General features: G+C 39.0%; 1 protein-coding gene across 3 annotated transcripts in view; it reads right to left on the reverse strand.

Moving 5' to 3' along the window:
* Window positions 1-2,897: 2,897 nt before the first annotated feature.
* GABRA4 (gamma-aminobutyric acid type A receptor subunit alpha4) overlaps window positions 2,898-20,128 on the reverse strand; it is a 47,778-nt gene continuing 30,547 nt past the window's right edge. For all 3 annotated transcript variants that reach the window (XM_066185693.1, XM_066185694.1, XM_066185695.1), the window contains one exon: window positions 2,898-14,947. In XM_066185693.1, the coding sequence (XP_066041790.1) occupies window positions 14,414-14,947 (534 nt within the window). In that variant the 3' untranslated portion in view covers window positions 2,898-14,413. The remainder of the gene's footprint in view (window positions 14,948-20,128) is intronic.

Genomic DNA, 20,128 nt, shown 5'->3' on the forward strand with positions numbered 1-20,128 from the left:
AACCAGCAACAGAATCATACAGCTCTTTCATCTTCAGATCCTGGACAGACTCCTAAAGCAAAATACCTTCTACTATGCTTCAAGGGACCCCATAGATCTTTTCCTTTGCTATAATGGCCCACTGGCTGTGGTTTATTCATATTATACACACAGGGTTTTTTTATGTCAGCTGGGAGTTGACATCTATAAGCATGTTTTAAAACAGGCAGAAGATTTTCAACGTCTTTTATGGGCAAGTGCTCTAATCACTAGCCTTGTAAAGGAAGGATATAACAACACCTCCATCTGCAATCATTAAAAAAAAATTAAAACCCCCCACAAACAAAAAACAAACCAAACACCAAAAAAACTCCAGTAGATAAAAAATCAGGGAGCCTCGAGTTTGTGTCATTTTGGCAGGCTCTCCCATACTGTGAATGACACTTCAGAGTAGCTTTTTATTCAGCTTCTTGTCATCTGGAAAAGAAAATATTTCAATGCATTTTTAATGAATTTCCTGTAGTTTGAAATGAAATTTTCTCAGTCGAGAAAGTAAAAATCTCCACAGAACAAACAGAAAAAGTCATTAAAGAAAAATAGCCAAAATTGCAATAGATACAGTGTGTTCATCTGGACACATTGCCCATCCTAGTATGCCTTTGGCAATTTGCCCCAACAGCTTCACACCTGCTAAGTCTCCAGCAAGTTTCCTTTCACACTATCCATCAGGGCTGACACATAATTCCCATCCAAAGGCTTTCATCAGCACTGAAGAGTTCAGCAATACAAGTAAGTTCTCTATTCCTCTTAAAGATCCTCCAGGAAATCTGAAAAACAAGCCTTTGATCTATAATTTCTCTAAATTTTGTTGGCTTAATCATATCAACTCATGCCTTCATCTTCCCTCCCCTAATAGCATCAGGGGCTACCAGCTCCTTCCTGCACTCAGACTGGGACTACCTTTCACCTTGTATTTTGAAATTCCCCTCCAGGCTCACTCAGCTGTGCTGAAGTTGATCCAACTTCCTGTCTCTCTGTCTCTGTGCCTGTGCTGGCTGCCCTCCTGACATGACAATTGCTACCATAAGCTATGAAACATCACATGAGCTACATCCAGCCTTTCCCCAGGTGCTTTTCACTTATATCTGGAGCTGTCATCTAGCTGGTTTCCTAGAAAATTTTAGTTTTACCATCTCAGACCACTGAACGGGCTGAGCAGATTTTACCTTCATATACATACCTGGTCAGAGGCCGTTCAGCAGATGAACCCTGATATTCAGCATTTGAGATCAAGATTTTTATTCCAGTAGCAGCATACTTAATTGTGTCTTCTCCAAGGCCATTCCAAAGGAGCATCCAAATACAAATTTGAGAATACAAATTTGAGAATACAAATTTGAGACTGATCCCTGCAGAAAGCAAGGAGGAAAGAGGGCAGAAGGCAGTGGTAGGCAAAAAGTCAGAACCTGACTTCCACAACGGAGTTCTCCTCAGCTGCGTCTTTTCTCTTAGGAGAAGTACTAACTACTACATATAAAAGTAAACATATTTTAATGGGAATTGAGAGTACCTATTCCCAGCTCAATCTCAGATATTTCATGGGCCCACAGTAAGACTACTTGGACAGAAAACACAGGCTCAATTCCCTTAAACTCAGACTGAAATTATATACAACAGAAGTCTCATGCTCCCAACTACCAGAAATGGATCTAGTGCTCTTGAGACGCAGTAATCACACCCAGTACGCAAAGACGTATTAAAAATTAATTTAGGAGGTATTTTTCACCAACCCAAGTAAAGTTCCTGATAATTTTCAGCCTGCAGACTGAATTCCTCTTATACTACCTGCAGCCATAGTTCTGAATTACATAACACCTGACCACAGCATCCAGTGAAACTCTCCTTGGATGCTAAACAGGCCTAATCTATAACCTAACAGCAGAAATCCCCATCTAATTAATGCAAGTGATGTGAGTAAAATGTGAGATGTGAGGTAGGTAGTATCATGCCACGTAGCATTATGTGGCAGCAGCAGCATGTATGACTAATTTGTGCTACAGGCTTAAAAATGACAGTCACAGAAGCTAGGAAACAGGGCTGTAGTCTCCCAAATCTATGATCTAGCTGTGGTTGTCAAACATAGCAGATTTCTTGGCATCAACATCTGTCCCTGAAGCAAGCAGCAATTACAGCACTTTGCAGCACTGTAAGCCATTCTGACAGCTTTCAGCTCAGCCTGCAAATAGATTTGATGGTCCTGGCCACACTAAGCAAAAGAAATTTGGGTTCCCCCCTCCCTGCTTTGCATGGGCCACTATTCATACTAAAATGATTTCTCTATACATGTCTCTATACACATATTTGTCACAAGCTATAGTTCATTTTTGCTGAAACACAGTTTTTACAAGTCTATGGTTTCTAATGTGCAGAAGCTTTGCAGGCCCAAGCACAGAATCATAGAAAATCACTTTAGGTCACATAAAGAAATAGAGCAGCCAACAAATGGTCTGCTGGCAGGTAAGGCAAGAAGAAAGTGCTCTTAGATTACCTCACAGGAATAAAAAAATAAATTAAAGTGAGGATTGTTACTCTGTGTATTATTTGTTTCTGCTGCTGTGAGAGAGGCAAGGTAATTCATTTAGCTTTTAGCTTGTTGACATAGCGAGATACATCATGACAATGATACATCAGTAGACTGGTCTTCCATCTTAATAAATAATAAAGTAGATTAACATTCATCATATTGCTCATGAAACCCATCCCTTTATCTGTTCATATCAAACATCAGACTGATGGAATCATTTAGCTAGCATCAACATTACAGCAATAATTTCAGAAGAGTCCATATTAAAGAGGTTTACTGTATTCCTTCTTCTTTCTGCTTCAGCCCACAATTAGAAAGACAACTGTTTAAGAACTCTCACAATTGTATTTTATTTGACATCAGCAATATACACTGGAGTATAATAGGAACAATTTTTTTGCACAATCTTTCTTGCAAGATGGATTTATTTTCCAAATACATAGATGTTCATAATACAGGAAGGTAACAGTTAAGCTGCACAATAGCAAAACAAGTTGACAGCTATCAAACCACCTTTTAAGTTTGTTAGTATATTCAGGTGACCAGCATTGAACATATCATATGTTTATGATAATTTAATCTCTGATTTTTCAAATCTTCCCAGCCACATTGTTCCATGGAACTAAAATGTGCCCCAAGAATAGTGTAAAAGAATTCAACCAAAGGCTTCCCTTGCTTTGATTTCCTTTCAGTTTTTCCCCATGTATGAGCCAATACAAAGGGATAAACATCAGAATTTGGCATAGTACAGGAACTCTTGCAACATGCATCTAGGACAGCCACATCTTGCAGAAGTAGTAAGTTATTGACAGAGAAGATAGGACCTTCCAATAGGGGGTGTTTAAGAAGCATTTTTACTATGCTTGCTTTAAGTGTATATTTTCTGCATGCCACTACTTTTACAGAAAAAAGAAAAAAAGAAAAAAGCACTTTCAAAGGCTTCATATTTTTCACTGGGAGTCTTCCTTGCAGTGTCTAAGCCTAAACCCAGATGGTTTTGTTGTAATGGACAGGGCTTGTCAGGAAACGAAAAGCTTACAGTAAAACAAAATATTAATAAATAACATCTTTTTGGTTTGTGGTTTTTTGGGAGTTTTTGGGTTTTTTCCCACTTCTTTTCCTTTTCAGCTTTAAAATAACAAGAATATAGCAGCTGCTGCACATCATATATAAATTCCTTTTCTTTTTTTCTGGTTCCTCAGTTGGTACAGGTCTTAAACTTCAAATTAGCACGGAAGTTGATATCGCCCAGTCTCCCTCTCAACTGTGAATTGGTGAGTAGAAAGAGCGAGAGAAAGGATGCTCCTCATCATTTGTTAGATGGACTGATTTTAACAGCTCACTAAAGTGCCCCAGCAGTTTGAAATATCAGAACTGGCAGGACTGGCAGAGTGCAAGGGTGGTACATAAAGGTGAGGAGAAAAAGGTACTCCAAGCAACTTCTAGGCACCTTATTTACTTACTGCCAGCAAGTTAAATACTGTGCCTGCAGACAGACTTCTAACATTGTCTCTGCTCTGTATGCTTGCTAGTGATGCAGCACAGAGCACAAGAGGGCTGGCAGTGCTAGCAGTCATCTAGAAAACTTAGAAACCTGAAAACCTTTTGTCTTTTCTACAACTGACCTGTATTTCAAGCAGCCAAAGTTGGTTTGTGCCACTGCATTAGCACTAGATCTTGAAGCCCACCCAAAAACCCTTACACACCATACATTAGGACTCCAACCCTACTCACACTGTGCCTTGCTGCTTGACCACCAGGGTTTATCTGCCACTGGCATGGACGCACACGCTCTCCCTGCCCAGATTCTGCTGTCCACCTAGTGATGAAGAGGTGATGCATAGAGAGCCCATGGTTCAAGGGAAGGCGTGGGAATCCCACACCATCCCAGAAACTGCTGCTCCCCACCTCAGCCACAACGCAAGGGAGCAAAGTCAGGGGCAGAACTTGAACAAATCAAAACAGTGCAAAAGTAGCAGAACATGCCAAAGAGTGGGTTTAGATTGTTCATTGGGGAAGTTTAAAACAGCTAATGAGCAGCCCTTAAGCCTAATTCAACTCTCATATCTTACCTCGGCAAAATACCTCAGATGTTCTTTTCCAGAACTCGGATACTTTCTCCTGCTGAACAGATTGCTCCATCACTTACGAAAGACATGCTCATAACTCAGCAAGGCTAGCACTGAGTGCCCTCCTAACTGGACTGATGAACTGAACCTAAAAATTCCTAGGTCTTCCACAGTTCACTCATGGCATAGCAGAAAGAAAACTTGGAAGTATACAGGGAAGCTGGTTAATTGCACACTCAGTAAAACCAACTGAAAATGTGAAGATCAAAGAATGTCTTTTTTTTACTCACTTATATTTTCTTATCTGATTTCATTATATTTATGCATATGATAGCCAGACAGAAAGTGACAAGTAGCATTTTAAAACCTCTCCACAGAATTTTCCCACTTTCTGTTTATATATCCTCTCCACATTCTCCAAAGGATTAAAAATACAATCTGTGTATTCATGAAATGGCTACTGAATATCCCATAACTAAGCACCTGGCTTACCTTAGCAGAAAACCCACATACATTTTAATTTACCTTCCTAAGTGAAAAGCCGAAGAATAAAATTCACATTTTCATTACAGAGAAAATATTTTTGTATTTAAAATTTTAAAAGTTTACCTAAATATTCTCCAAATTAGAGATTTTACTTTAAAAAAGCTATCTTTGTGAGATAATCATAGACAGAAATTTGCGTAGAAGTATTTCCTACCTTCCTGAAGTTTGCAATGGAGCTTATGATTTCCATGTGTGCAGGCAAGGAAACTTCTTTAAAAAATTAAAAATGAGAAGAATGAGCTTGATTTTCTTCTTTATAAATATGCAACAAAATGAGAAATGTGCCTAATTATGCAGCAAAATAGAGTGTCAAAGAGAAATCCCCTTTTTCCAATATTTAAGTTACAGGAGAGATGATAGGGGCATAATAATTATACCTACAAAAATGTAGGTATAATTATTATGATAATGTGATGCAGTTCTCTCTGGGATGGCCCACAAGCTGCTGGCGGAAGACTGTGGGTACTTACCTGGCAGCAGCACCAAGCATCTTCTCTTTCATTACCAGACCTGGATTTGTCATTCCCACCACTCTCCATTTCAAAACATTTAGCAGATAGGCAAGGAGAAGACAAGACTGCAGTCCACCTTGGTACTCCTTTGGGATGTTCTGTGCTGTTACAGTACATATGAGCAGTGCTGATCTGAAGGAAGTTTTCATTCTGCCCTATTTTGTACTCCAATAAAGCACTTTCCATCCCACCCCCACTACTCCAAAGACCCTGTTGCACTACAGGACAGCTTGGCATTCCAGCTGGCAGCAAGAGCTACCTCACATCTCTTCAGTCTTCTAGCCACAAGATCAGAAACCTCAGGGGAGATTAACTGTGCTGATCCTCATGCAGGATTTACAGTTGGAGTCAAATCCCACATTGCACTCAGCTTGCTCCTAAGCTGTCTATATGGAAAAGACTTTAGGGGGCATTTTCCTAAGTGGCTTAATCCAATATAAGCTCTGCTCAGCCTCTGGAAGAGGCCACCACACTCTCCTTACCCTCTGTTTCTGACCAGACTCCCATCTTCTCCCACATGAGCAACAGAATCACTCTTGCGCACTCACAGTGGGCTGCACACACACCTTTGCCTTTTGTGGGATCCGTGCTGTGCAAGTGCCAAGTTGTGGATGTACATTTTCAGTCATGGCAACTTTAAATGCAGGTGCAGACCACAAGCTGTAGCACTGACTAGATTATCAGAAATGCTCAGCACTAAATAGCTCCCGTAATTCACGTACAAGAATGAAGTTTTCAGATTTAGTAGGAAAGCAAGACACTTCTTAAAAGCTGGTTGTTACTGTAATGGAAGCTGTTTTCTTCACCCACATCCCCTGTGATAAGTGAATTGAATCAGAGACAGCATTCTCTCTATTTAGTCTCTTAAACATAAAGCAAGTCAAGTGCTAAACATTCCAAAGTGCTTTATTACTGAAAATTAAATATATAGATCCCCAGAAAGGTTTTTAAAAAAATGTCACTGTTTACACTTTCAGTTGAGAAATGTTCTAAAACAAAGGAAAACAGCACTACTTAATAAAACTCATTCTTTTTCCCTTCCCTTTCTGTCTCCTAATTCTTCCTGGCTGACAATGAAAATACCATTTTCGAAAACAGCTTCAATGGAACACAAATGTTTATAATAGGATATTAGACACTTTTCTTTATTACTTTCTCATTATACTTATAATGAAGAAATAATTATTTCTAGGCTGTTTCCTGCCAGATGCAGTTCTAGTACCTCTCATAGGACATATCTTAACTGCTGGGTAGAAAGAAACAAATTTTTCATCCAGACTCATGTTCTCCCTTCTCTTCTTTTTCTCTCTCTTCAGATAACTTCATTGATTTTGTCTCTTTCAAAAATTCTGGCCTCTTTTTTTGGTTTTTGTTTGCTTTTTTTTTTCAGTCCATGATTTGTCATTGATGTAATTCACAAAACCACCTTTGTGGAGGAAAAATGACCACAGGGGGCACTGGAGGTTTGAGAAAGCCTGAGAGGGCCTCTGTTTTAATGACAGTGGAGGTAAGACAAGAACCCTCAGACTGTGGTTTCACACCAGCATTTGCCAAGCTCAAAGCATCAATCCAGGCTCCTCATGCCCTCCTTTGTACCAGCACCAAGATGGGAGACAGATCAGACAGATCCCACTACTACTAACCAGCCAAAAGGAAACAAGACAAAACCAGGGATTTAGTTAGTCAAGTTATTTCAGCCTTCTCCCCCAAAAGCACTGAAATACTTCACCACACACAAAGCAAGGCAATAAAGAAGGTGAGGATGCTACATTCAAGAGTAATACAGTTTTATGGTGGAGCCTTAAAAAAAAGGTTGCAAAAAGCCCATGGATTCTGCTTGTACTCTCTCTGGTGCAGACTGCTTCAGATGATGGTAGGACATGGGCCAGCTCCAATTCAGAAGCCTCTTGGAATAAACATGCCCTGAGTCCTGCCTTGCCCAACATGCTTCATCAGCCCTTCAAATATGGACTGAGTATTCAAGGCCAGGGTTTTTCACAGGTGGATTAATTTTCACCACATAAGCACTGCTGGTATTGATTTGCAAAGGCAGGTACCTATGAAACAAATATTTTAAAGTAGTTGCTCAAGAACTCTGGTTATCTAAAACACCTCAAATCTCCACCACTCATCTGGTGATAGAGAATGTTGCCACAAAGAAATAAAAAATGAAATACATGTACATACAGAATCACCTATTTATGAAAAGTTCATTTGACAACCTGGTATATCCTAACAGAAAAGATTTTCAAGTTTGCAAATATAAAGCATACTGTGACATTCCTGTTAGTAATAAGGTTAGCTATTTCATACTTCAAACTAACTTAGAAGAAATACTTGTAGATGTTCTTTACTTCTGAGTCCTCCATCCTTGTAGCAGTTTTACTGACAATGGAGATGAACCACCAGCACAAGATGATGATGCAAGACAAAGCAGTACTCAACTAAATTTTTCAGTGTATTGAGCTCAGAAGTATAGCTGAGTTCTTCATACTGTCATCTGCTTCTTCTACCAAACTCCAGTTAAGTTTTTTCCAAGGATAAAAACATACTCACAAACAACAATTTCCTTCTGTGTTTCTTTGTCATCAGACCATCCATAGACTGCTATGTCGGTTAACAGCAACCTGGATATAGCATTCACAAAAATACTAAACAAATTGACACAACAGTAAGATGGCCAGCAGGAAATAACCCAGATCTTGATGCTATTTGAAGATTAATTCAGTAATACCACACTCTTCCTCCAAACCTTTTTCTTGAAAACAGTTATATGAAGACAGTAATAAAAAAATACCTACCTCACATGGTGTTTTCTATCCAGAAAGGTACTCTTTCAATACAGAACTATTAGCAAGTGCATCTTGACTTTGCCTCTTTAAAATTCAGGGAAATTATATTATTTCAAGGGATATTTGAATATATGTATCCAGGCTGCAACAGCATTAGTATTTTTAAATCCTAAAACTATATTACTTTATTAAAAAAGCATTCAAAAACTGATGGGAGTTTGGCAGGTTTTCTAAAAAAGGGAATCTCCACGTCTTTTGTTTTTCTGCTGTTATTTTTATTTTGAAGAAGCCATCGTGCTCTCCTCTTGCACAAGAAAATGAAAATAGAATTATGACCAAAAAATGTAGCAAACTGTAATAGATATTAACAGGTTTTTTAAAATCCTTTTCAGTGGAATAATACAAAAAGCTTAAGAAAGTCTAAGAGATATTTTTAGATGCAGTAAGTTATGGACTAGAAGACAACACTATTCAATTCTGAAATAAATACCTACCACATTTCTAACTCATGTGAAAACAAAATATGTTTTGCAAATTCTATCAATTTTACAATAATTCCATTTTTCATTCCCTCCAGTTAACACAGAATATAACATTAGCAAAGAGAGATCTTTACAGGGTGCTCTGTACTTCTCATTACTCTCACTTGCCTGGGATGTGGCAAAAATTTTCTTTCAGAGTCTGATTTACTCAGAACACACTGAAACTTTCACCACACTCACATTGTCTAAAATAGCTACATCTTGATTCTGAGGAGAGGCCTACAAATGAAGAATGTACAAATCAGACTCTTTCAAAATGGTACATTTTTCCTTCCAGTAAGCTTGCAGTTTAAAGTGCACTGTAGTAAATGAAAAACACACATTGGAGTCAGTGGATACCAGTAGAGGTTCTTAAAAAAATGTTAACTCACCTTGGAAGCCCACAGTGAAAGAAATACAAGGTCTTGAAAAAATAGATAAACAAATAAATAAATTATTTTAAAAGATGCTACAGTCTAAAATTTAAACTTAGTTTAAATTTTTTCATGGATATTTTTCCCCTGTTTTTCTGGGGATTGGTGTCCCAAATACCGATCTCCATAATGTTATTTGCCCCTCAGATTTTCATTGAGTATGAAATTTTGTTTATGCAGTTTTGTTCTACCAAATATAAATGAAGGAGCTGTACTGCTTATACTTTATTGCTTTGCTCCTTCCAGATTATGAAGGAAAGCACCTCCTTTTCTCCTCACTTAGCACTGACATGCTCCAAACTTACTTCTGTATAGCCCTGCAGTTGTGTAAGACTTCTACAACTTTGACCATCCTTGGCTTGATCAATATCATCAGCAGATGTTATACTAAACCTAGGCTTCTCAACACTCCAGCTACTTTTCTTCTAATCTATTATTCAGTACTAGGATTAAATAAAACCAAGGGTGAGTTGTGTCCACTGTCTATTGCAATTCATAAAAGTGCTAGCCACACAAACCCCTTCTATTTTAGTGAGGTCAAGCCCTTCTTGGCAAGTTCCAGGAAGACAAGGTACAACCCACCCAAAATTTCTTTCCTCCTTAATCTTCTAAGTCAAGCAAAAGTTATAAAAACTGCAAAGTCCATGACCTACTCTGCTGTCCAAACAGACCTCTTGACAGCTTTTGGGATTTGGATGTATAGTGTGCTATAGCACACTGAAAAAGATTCTCCTAAGAAATCTGTAGTATCTATGGGAAAATGTCCCAGATGGCCAATGTGTCTTTTACAAAGCCTGTATGTCATTTCTTCCATTCTGGCCTTCCCTACACTTCGAACAGAACAAAGATTATGGGAAGTTAGGCTTTGGATAAATTGGATAAATAGATACTGCATACTCTGATGCTCACACATGGCACTCAGACAACAAGCTACAGCATTAAGGTATACTGAGGCCAAATGACATACAGGAGGTACACAATACAGTGGAAGAACATGGAATTCTGGGCAAATCAAAAAGCTGAGTTCATTCAAAATTTTGTAGAAATACTGGTTAAATCCTATTAAATACATTTATTTGGTACTATTTTTTTATAAGGTCCATTCTGAATGATGAAGATGATGAGATGCCAAAGGCTACACTTGAACACCGTATAATCAATAGTTCTTAGCTCCTGCTAAGAGAAGATTAATCACATTCACTCATCACATTCCTCATTAAACTATTTATCTCTTTCATTCAATTATTTTCCAGTTTACTTGGCTGATCAAAGGGTAATGTAGAGTGGATAACCAAACAGTTTTAAAAGCCTACTTTTTTCCCCTTCAGAGATACATGGGAGAAGAAATGCACTACCAACATCCATTTGATGGAGACAAGTCCATTTTAATAGGAGGAAAAACAGATTCCAGTACTTCTGGTGAGCTCTAAGAGTTCAGGTCACCTTGAAGGGCTGGGGTCTAAATTTGCTACCTTTCTCATCTTCGTTATTTTCACAATTGCAGTGAAACCTGTTAATAATAGTGGGCTCACAATTGACTACAAACTACACCTCAGTTCCTGTGAAGGCAATCTTGAAGCAAGTTTTTAATTGTTGTTCTCGAATGACTGCATTGGTGGTCAGGGCTGTATCACTGCAATGCGTTGGAGTTTGCTGCTGCTAACAGTGTCCTCAATGAAATGTCAGTGGAGAACTATCTCTGTTTCCTTGTAAAGATTTTTATCTTTCTATCCAGTTTCCTTTCCTGTTCATAGACGTGAACTTATATGAAGTGTTTGGCTAGTTTTAAAAAACTATGATACTGTCAAAAAAAAAGATTATTCAGCAATGCCAATAGAAAGAAAAGAACAAAAAATATAGCTCTTGCAGAGTTCATCTCACCGAAGCTCATCTCTAATAAGCTATTTGGTCACTGAAATGACATCTGCAATATTCTCCCTTAGGATTTTAGTTAGCAGTTTTGGACATTTGGGCTGCTATATTTAGCATATTTCTCCTTTTGTGCTTCCAAGTTATGGTGTCACTGAGTATATTGCCGGCTCTTTGTTGTTTTACTGTTTCTGATCATTCAGGAAGATCAAAAATAATGAACAACTGTTAACAATAAATTCCTATTTACTTTGTCCACATGTACTTTGGAAACGTAATTATGGCAACTTCTTCATATGCTGAAACATAAAAATGTAGTACAACTCAATAAATTAATCCTAGACTCATAATGTTTTTTTTTAACATACTTCATTTTGAATTTAGGCATGGAACTGTTGGAAGGTACTTCAGAAATACACTGGCAGATTTAAAATAGGTCACTTTTTCTGTGGTATCTTTAAAAATTTCCCCCAAAATGGAAGTATAGAAATGAATATTTGGAATTTATTATTTTTGCAATGCTTTTTCCTCCTTATAAGTCTTTAAAATTAAACAGAAACTATAAGTGAATTCAAGCAGCACATTTAGATCAACCTTAGCCTGAACTGGTGCTGATCCCACTGAACAATGCACTAGAAAAAGCTGATTATAAAATCAGTATACAAGGACGGGTGGAAGGAACAGACAACTGTTTCTAATTAATTGTTTAAAGCTCTGCCAATGAGAAAGCATCCTTAGTTTTCATCACAGAGGAAAGCAAAGAGTAACTTCAGTAACTTCTGGTGCAAATACTAGGTTCTCCACACAGCTGGTCACTGTTCTTCATGCTAGAAGTATTTTATCATTTGCACAGTTATAATTGCCAGAGGTTTAGCTTTGTTTATACTGGATTAACCAAAAAAATAATCTCTTGTATGCTATCTTCTAACAATTTGTAACAATGCGACCTAATTGGAGAGGAAACAGTTACAGCAACCAGCAGTACATCGAAAGATACCAACTACTGCAGTTAGACACCTTGCATGGGTGCTCCATTTCCAGTTCTGTGATATGCCACAAAGTTTTTCTAATGAGTGCTGTAATCTCAGGCATCTTCTAGACATAGAAGATGAAAAAGGAAAGAACCATACCTGGCCTTTTGAGAGCATCCCTTAAGTAAAAGAAAGACTAAGGCAACTGTTTATATCACTCCATTAGAATAAAGTTACAAAAGACAATCCCATTGCATTCTATCATCTACAGTTCATTATTACACATAAAAGAACTGTCTGGGATCCATACTACACACCATAAGATCTCTTGCCAGGTACCTCCCAGGTTCCATAAGTTAAAGGTCAGAATCTCAGCCATGAGCTGGCTAAAAGGCTTGGAGAGACAGAGGCACGATCATAGTTTCACCATTATGGCATCTTTTTACCCTGACTTGTCCCAGCATAGTCTAGGGCAGTCTTACAAATGCCTTTTGTTACCAGCAGCTTGTGGTCTCCATAAATCCCTTGATCATTATCTGGGCACAGAACCACTCAACAGGTGATCAACACTCACCTGATCTGCCCTGCAGCATAAGACATTGACAATAGGCTACCAATCTGCTATTCAATCAACTGAAGATAAGGACCAGCCCAGACCCTTAAAAGGCACAGCCAGATCATAGCTGAGAATTTGGCCTTTGATTTTCACTTTTCACCTGCACAGAAACACTAATCACTTGCCAAGCCAGACAGATCTGTACAAACATTTCTTGTTCTTATTGGCAATATGTTTTCTACCCATAAAAATAGAACAACATTTATGATCAGGAATTCTATCAGGTTTACCTATTCAATTCTTTAATAATGTTGCCTGCTTGCAATCTAGTAAGAAAAGCACCTATCTATGCTACAGTTTAAAGTAAACAAATGGATCGGAAATTAACTTGTTTAGCCTGGGATCCACCTAGAAAGTTTACTTTCTTATTTGTATCACAGCAGTCCTTCTCAAAAAGGGTGTCTTTCATTCAGTCAGTGACATGCCACACTCATCTATGCACAGAAAATGGGGCTTTTTTTGCTTAATTTTGAGGCTGCTTTTAAAACTGTGTTGAAAATTTAACTTGACACAAAATTATATAAGAGAGGAGGGGGGGCAACGGAATATGTGTTTAAAGGAAATCAGGAGTGTAACTGAAAAGTATGGGGGAAAAAAAAGAAAAAGAAAAAAAAAAGAAAAACAAACCAAAACTCAAACACCAAAGCATCCAAAAAAAAAAAAAAAGAAAAAAGAAAAAGAAAAAATTTCATATAAAAAGTTGAACATTGTGGACTGGTCCTCATCTACTACAACTGATGTAATTTAGGAATAAATCCTCTCAAGCTGGTCAGCAAGGTCAAAGAATAATCGCCCTCTTAAGATCACCTTACCAAACAAGAAAATCCAATTTTGAGAATTACATCAGATTTTAGATTTTACAAGGTTCATTCATTCTTAGTTTGGTGTGAGAATTTCCCAGGTTACAATGCAAAATAATGCTTAGTAAAAATATACGGAGCTCTACAACTCCTTTGCATAACTTTCCTGGAGTTGCACTCTCCCAGGCTGGACTCTCTTCATTTTTGCCACTATTGATTTTCTTCTCCCCACTCTGTCAATTTTAATCTAGTGGGGAAAGTCCTTTTCTAGGAACCACTGTCAAAACATTCAGGACATAAACCTCACTCTCAGAGAATGCAATGCTGTGTCCAGACAGCAGTGCTGGATGCCTCAGGCATTTGTAGCAGCCAACATGCATATTCCTAGCAGTCAGATGTGGTCCACTGCACAGCTGTGCACCTCTGCCTCTGATTTTTTTTCAGGTGCATGTTCCTCCCAAATGCAAGTTCTGTGCAGCCAGAGTAGTTTGTCTCAAGCAAGTGTTGGTTCATTGCTGGCTGAAGGGAGGAAGACCCATTACTGTTACCCATTACCCTGTTGAGAGTTAACTAATTATCCCCACTAACTCCAGCCTTTAGAATGGGAAAGTAGCACACAGCTTTATAAATAAGAATTACTGACCTTTTTAAATAGTTTCAAAAGAAGAAACTCTGCATCAAATGTGAGTATAATTTAGGAACTACTACATAGCAGCAAAACTACATTAGACTTTCTGATTTTTCCATGGTATCCTTGGATAGATAGACCACCCAGTAGACCATGTTAAATGCTCCGAAGGTAACAGGAAATAAAATGCGTGCATATTTGTCTATCTTACTCGTGCCAGAGTGGGAGGCGGGGGGAGGAGGTGGTATGACAGCAGATGGCTTTGCAGATGCTCCTAATGTATTAGGTGTGGTGGTCTGAATCTGCTCCAGTCTAGATCCAAGCAAGTGCTGAATGGAAGGGGATCCAGCTGTGGCATGCTGGGATACAAATCCAGTTAAAATTGGGGTAGAAGGAGGAGCAGGAGGGGTAGCTCTTGCAGAAGATAATGTCTCTGATGCGTTGATTCGTGTAAAAGGGTTGGGGCTTGATGCAGAAAGGGAGTGGGGTGTAATGTCAGAAGACCCCTGAGCTACAGAGGGAGGCTGGACAGAGCTGTGCCTTGTGTCAATTCGGCTCCCACCATCAGCTTCAGACTGTACTGTGGCATTCGTTCTTTTCCTCACGTTTGAGTTGGCATCTGTACTCTGCAAAGTTACAAAGAAATACTTGTCATTCTTACAATAAAAACCCAAACAAAAGCAACGGAAACTATAATTAAGTACTATCCAAGTAATACTCATGAATATAACCAGTAGCTTGATCCTGAAGAGCAAAGATACCAAAAACTCATGAAAATACATTCAATAGCATATAAAATGACAAACGAGATCCTTTTACCTGTGGCTGGAATATCAGAGTGAAGACATCTAAATGCATCACACTCCATGTGGTGCAGTACCTATACAAACTGAATACCATGAAGCTAAGGATTCTCAGGTAAGAGTCACTGCTTTTTCCAGGCTCAAGCTCAAAACAAGATTCTCTAATGTCTACCTATTTCCCTGATGATTCAAAAACACACTCGATGCAACTTACTAACCATGACGGTTTATTTATGCTTTATATATCTAGAAAAAATAACTACCATATACTAAGAAGTCTAGTCTTCTACGGAAGAGGCTGTTAAAATGCAAGTATTCAGCAAAACAAGTTACCACATTGCTGCTCTTTCAGAAATAAAGCCAGTGCTTTTTCACATCAACCATAGGCAATAAATTCGCCAGGCACAACTGAATCGGAGAATAAATTAGTCTTTCATCAACTACTCCTCTCCATTCATTAAGTAAGAGAAGAGGTGATTTCTCCATCACTTGTTATCTTCAGGCAAGTCTGGGTGTCCTTCTGAAAGATATTCTTCAACCAAATAGTACTTATTAGGCTGCATGAGAAACTGAAATACAGATAAGGAAGTACAGGAATAGGAAATCCAGCAGAATTTAATATTCCATTGACTTTCGGGAGTGGCACTTGCCCTCTGCCTTTCTTCCCTGCACTTAAGAGGAAGACTAACATCTCCTGAACTTCCTTCTGGAAAGGTATCTAAAGAATTCTAACCTTCAGCTGTGCACCTAAATATGATGTAAAACATATAATACGTTGGATATAATACGTGAATGTTTTCTACTTAAGAAACTAACTGCTTTCCAGAAGAAAAAGACTTGAGGACAGATAGGGTACACAGGTCTAAATACAGACAGGATGAAACAACCTCTTGTTATATATAAAAAATATAGCAAGGCATATGTTTTATGCCTCTCTGATGATACCATTCCCAAGCATTGCCCTGCACCATACTGACTGCATCTTTGGCTCCGCTTTCCTCCAACCTTCCCAGAGAATCCTGCCAAAGCTCACAGCACAACTCAAAGGGAAAGAAAGGAGGCAGTGATGTCTTTCCTCCGTCATCTAACAGCAGCTCTCTCCAGCCAAGTGACAGAGCAGTAACAGAGAGCAGGTTAGGTGTTATTCAAGGTTCTAGTAGTACCTTGAGCAGTGACAAGAGTGACACAGTGTCTGTCTGCACCAGTTGTGCTTCATTGTTCTGGTCAAGGAAACAGAGAAATTGAAGCTGAAAGGAAATCTAAAAAAAAGTTTTAAAAAATCAAATCACTTGATAGTATTCCCATCATGACCAGAATGCTGGTCCCTAATCCTGTTAATTGCAGTACAAATCTGTCACTGGCAATACTGTTGGCCTGAATTCATCTGAAACTGTCACAGCTTTATGCTTGTTCATGGCTGATGTATTTGCCAGCTCACAGTTGAGATACCAAAGAACCCCTCTTAAATTTCAGTTTTGCTTCCTGCATATAAGCATGTCAATCCCTTTTATTTATTGTTCTGCATCTGCAATCCAAAGAAGAGGACTGGAAGCAACACCAGAAGAAACTGGTATTTCTTGAAAGAAAGACTAATTTTACTGTTTGATAGAGAAACTTGAGTCACTCTTTGGGAAGTGCAGAAGTACACACAGGTGTGCAAATTGGATGCTTTCATGCTAGGGCTGTCAATGACCCAGGAATAGTAGAGCCATTTTCAAGACTGCTAAATTGAAATGATAAAGTACAATCAGGACAGAGGTACATTTACTAGAGACTTGGTAATACCTGATAGAATGCTGCATGTCACTTGAAGGCTTGCAAAACTAAGCAGGTGGAAGTCATCAATATTCACTGCCCAAACCAACATCTCTGTGTCATGGAGAAGTTGGCACTAGTCAATGAAAGGAGGTGAGTTTTATCTTCTACATGCAGATCCTTGGACAACCTGGCTTTGCTCAAGTATATATCACCCTCTGTAAAGCTCTCAAGCAGTGCCTGGGAAGCAAAAATCCACCGGCTGGGACAGGGGTTGCAAAGCAGATCTGCACTGGAATCAAGACATGTCTCGGTTCCTTCCTGTTCTCTGCCTACGTTAGACAAGAAGCTTAGAAGTGCTGCTGCTGGAGAACAGAATTACCACATCTTCAGTCACTCCACATGCAACCATAAAGAATAGTCCAAAGAGCAAAACAATAAATTAGGTGCAATTAATTTACAGAGGCACTATTTTTTGTTCTTGCTCACTTGTACTGTCACCTGTTTTCAACGACCATCTCAGTAAACTCCCCTTTTGTGCACCATCAACTACAGACACAGGTAAGACAGACAGGTAACAGTCAGGCTCCTCACATTCCAGTCATCTCCATTTCTTTTGTAGGAACTTGTTTCCATCAATATATTTGCATAACACCTCAGCTCCGCCCCCCCCCACTTCAACATTCATCTAAGTGACCAATTCAGACCTGTCGCTATTGGATTCACTACTTATTTTCCATTACAGTCTCTATTCTAAATAAAATTATCTGTACTATTTCAAATTATCAAAATGGGTGTCTGTGTAAAAGCCTACCGGGCATTTTCTTTCTTGTTACTGACACAGAAAACTTCCAATACTTCAGAAACCTTAAGTTTAAAGAGAAACACAATTTTCTCATAACACACACATAAATGTACACATAAAGCCCAAATACGTAATATTGTAAGATCAGAAAATAAGACAGCATAACAAGCACCAAAAAGAAGGGTACATTTTTTGTTAATTCTCTGGAAACCACCTTCCAATCACTCAGAGCATGAAAATCAGAAATGGCATTTCTAACATGCTCCACAGACAATGTATCACAGAAACCCAGTTGTTCTTGCACAATGACATTGTAATAGTTCGGATTTGTGTTGTTGAGTAGAATCTTGTTCTTGAAAGGAAGTGAAACAAGCACTCTCCGTGGAGCAGCCAGATACATGCCCTGTCAAAGCTGAGCAGAATGCAGTCTCCTTGTCAGGGTGACCTCACCAGCACACTGACCATCACGGCCTCTCATTTATCCTTTCCTTGCACTTGTTTTACTCAAGATAATATCATGACAATAGCTCATTCTCTTCATTCAAAGCACTCAGGTATCCCTCCTTGTTGAGTTGTCCAGTTAAAAAGTTTCTAGCAAAAATTCTTAGTACTGGTTGTATACACAGGGCCCTTATGTATTTCTCTATTCAGTATTGCAAAGATAACTCACTTCTTCCTACATAAGTCAATTTCTCGTCTGTACAGAAGCTATCTCACAACCCTACATCATATGAAGATTAGTGACAAAGTCACTAATAAAAATATCAAACAAGCCTGATTCTGTGGCAAGCCTTGATGAACTAAATTCTGTTGTAAAATACAGTAGACTACAACACTCAGTTTGTATTAGGAAAACATTTCAGCATCATTTCAGTTATGGTATATACCCCTAGTAAAAGGATAATAAAATAATGACAATCTGACCGGCAAAATTATAAATGTATGCAAAGTACTTGCTACCTCCCAAAATTATTTCACTTTTTCTTTTTTAAAGCAACAGCAAGAAAAAAACCCTACTGCCTTTTTAGTTTGGAAGGACTGATTAGGTTTGCATGGCAAGGTTTGCATGGCAGAAGGGCCACAGGGCCACAGGGGTGGCTTCTGCAAGAAGCTGCCAGAAACTTCCCCTGCACACCTGCAGCCCATGGAGGTCCCCCATGCCAGAGTGTGGAGCAGCCTGTTTTTGAAGAACTGCACTCCAAGGAAGGGCCCACACTGGAGCAGCTCATGACAAACTGCAGAGTCTGAGAAGGACTCACATTGGAAAAGTTCATGGAGGACTGCCTCCCCCAGGAGGGACCTCACACTGGAGCAAAACAAGAGTGTGAAGATTCTTCCCCCTGAGGAGGAAGGAGTGGCAGAGAAAACTTGCAATGAACTGACCGTAACTACCATTTCCCATCCCCCTGAATCACTGTAGGGCAGGAGATTAATTCCAGAGTAAAATTAAGCTGAGGAAGAAGGCTGCAGGGAAGATGTTTTAAGATTTAGTTGTTATTTTCTCATTACCCTACGCTGCTTTGACTGGTAATAAATTAAACTAATTTTCCCCAAGTCAAGTCTGTTTTGCCCATGATGGTAATTGGCGAGTGGTCTCTCCCTGTCCTTATCTTCCCGCATGAGCTTTCTGTTATATTTTCTCAACCCTGTGCCTTTTAGGAGAGGAGTGATAGAGTAGCTTTGGTGGGCACCTGGTGTTCAGCCAGGGTCAACCCATCACAGGCACAAAACCAAGAAATATAACATGAAAATCAAATGGAAGCCAAATGAAAATGCAAGCCAAGAAAGGAAGGGATTATCCAAGAAAGGATTCTTTTATGAGGGCAAGTCAGGAAACCACTCAATTGCCCTGAGCCAACAGGACTGCCGTGGTAGTCCAGACGGGGCTCCACAGGAAATACTGAGAGCACATTTTTCACACTCTTACTCTAGATTGAGAAAGGTTCTGATTTTCTGGAGGCATTTCAGTAAGACTTTTGGGAGACATTTAAAATTGTGTAGCCCAGGAATGCAAAATGGGAGCCTGGAAACTATCATAAGATCCAGTCTATTACCCCGTGCAGCGCCAGGCTTAATAGAGCTGATAAAGATTGCCTGTCTATAAAAACAACAAATTCTGCTTAGGTAAATGATGCCTAACCTTTCCTTTGAAATAGCCTATCCATCTGATAGGTTCAACCAATTGATGCAACCAATTCCACACACACCAGAAACTCTGATCGTAACCACCACCAAATCAGAAGTTGTAAGTGATATTCTGATATATCCATCCTTCAAGAGGAAACCTTCTTGCTGTACATTCTGTCAGGAGCATTCAGCCTCTGAACCTGCACTGGCAGAAACACTATGGATAAGCTTCAAAATTTAGGGTGATTTGAGTGCACAGTTCCTGTCTGTGCATAAACAAAGTTCTCAAGAGCTCTGAGAATACATATATTGTCCTA

This window comes from Chamaea fasciata, unplaced genomic scaffold (genome assembly GCF_029207755.1).
Source record: "Chamaea fasciata isolate MVZ Bird 193981 ecotype frontalis unplaced genomic scaffold, bChaFas1.0.hap1 SCAF_6, whole genome shotgun sequence".
In the NCBI taxonomy this organism is placed as follows: domain Eukaryota; kingdom Metazoa; phylum Chordata; class Aves; order Passeriformes; family Sylviidae; genus Chamaea; species Chamaea fasciata.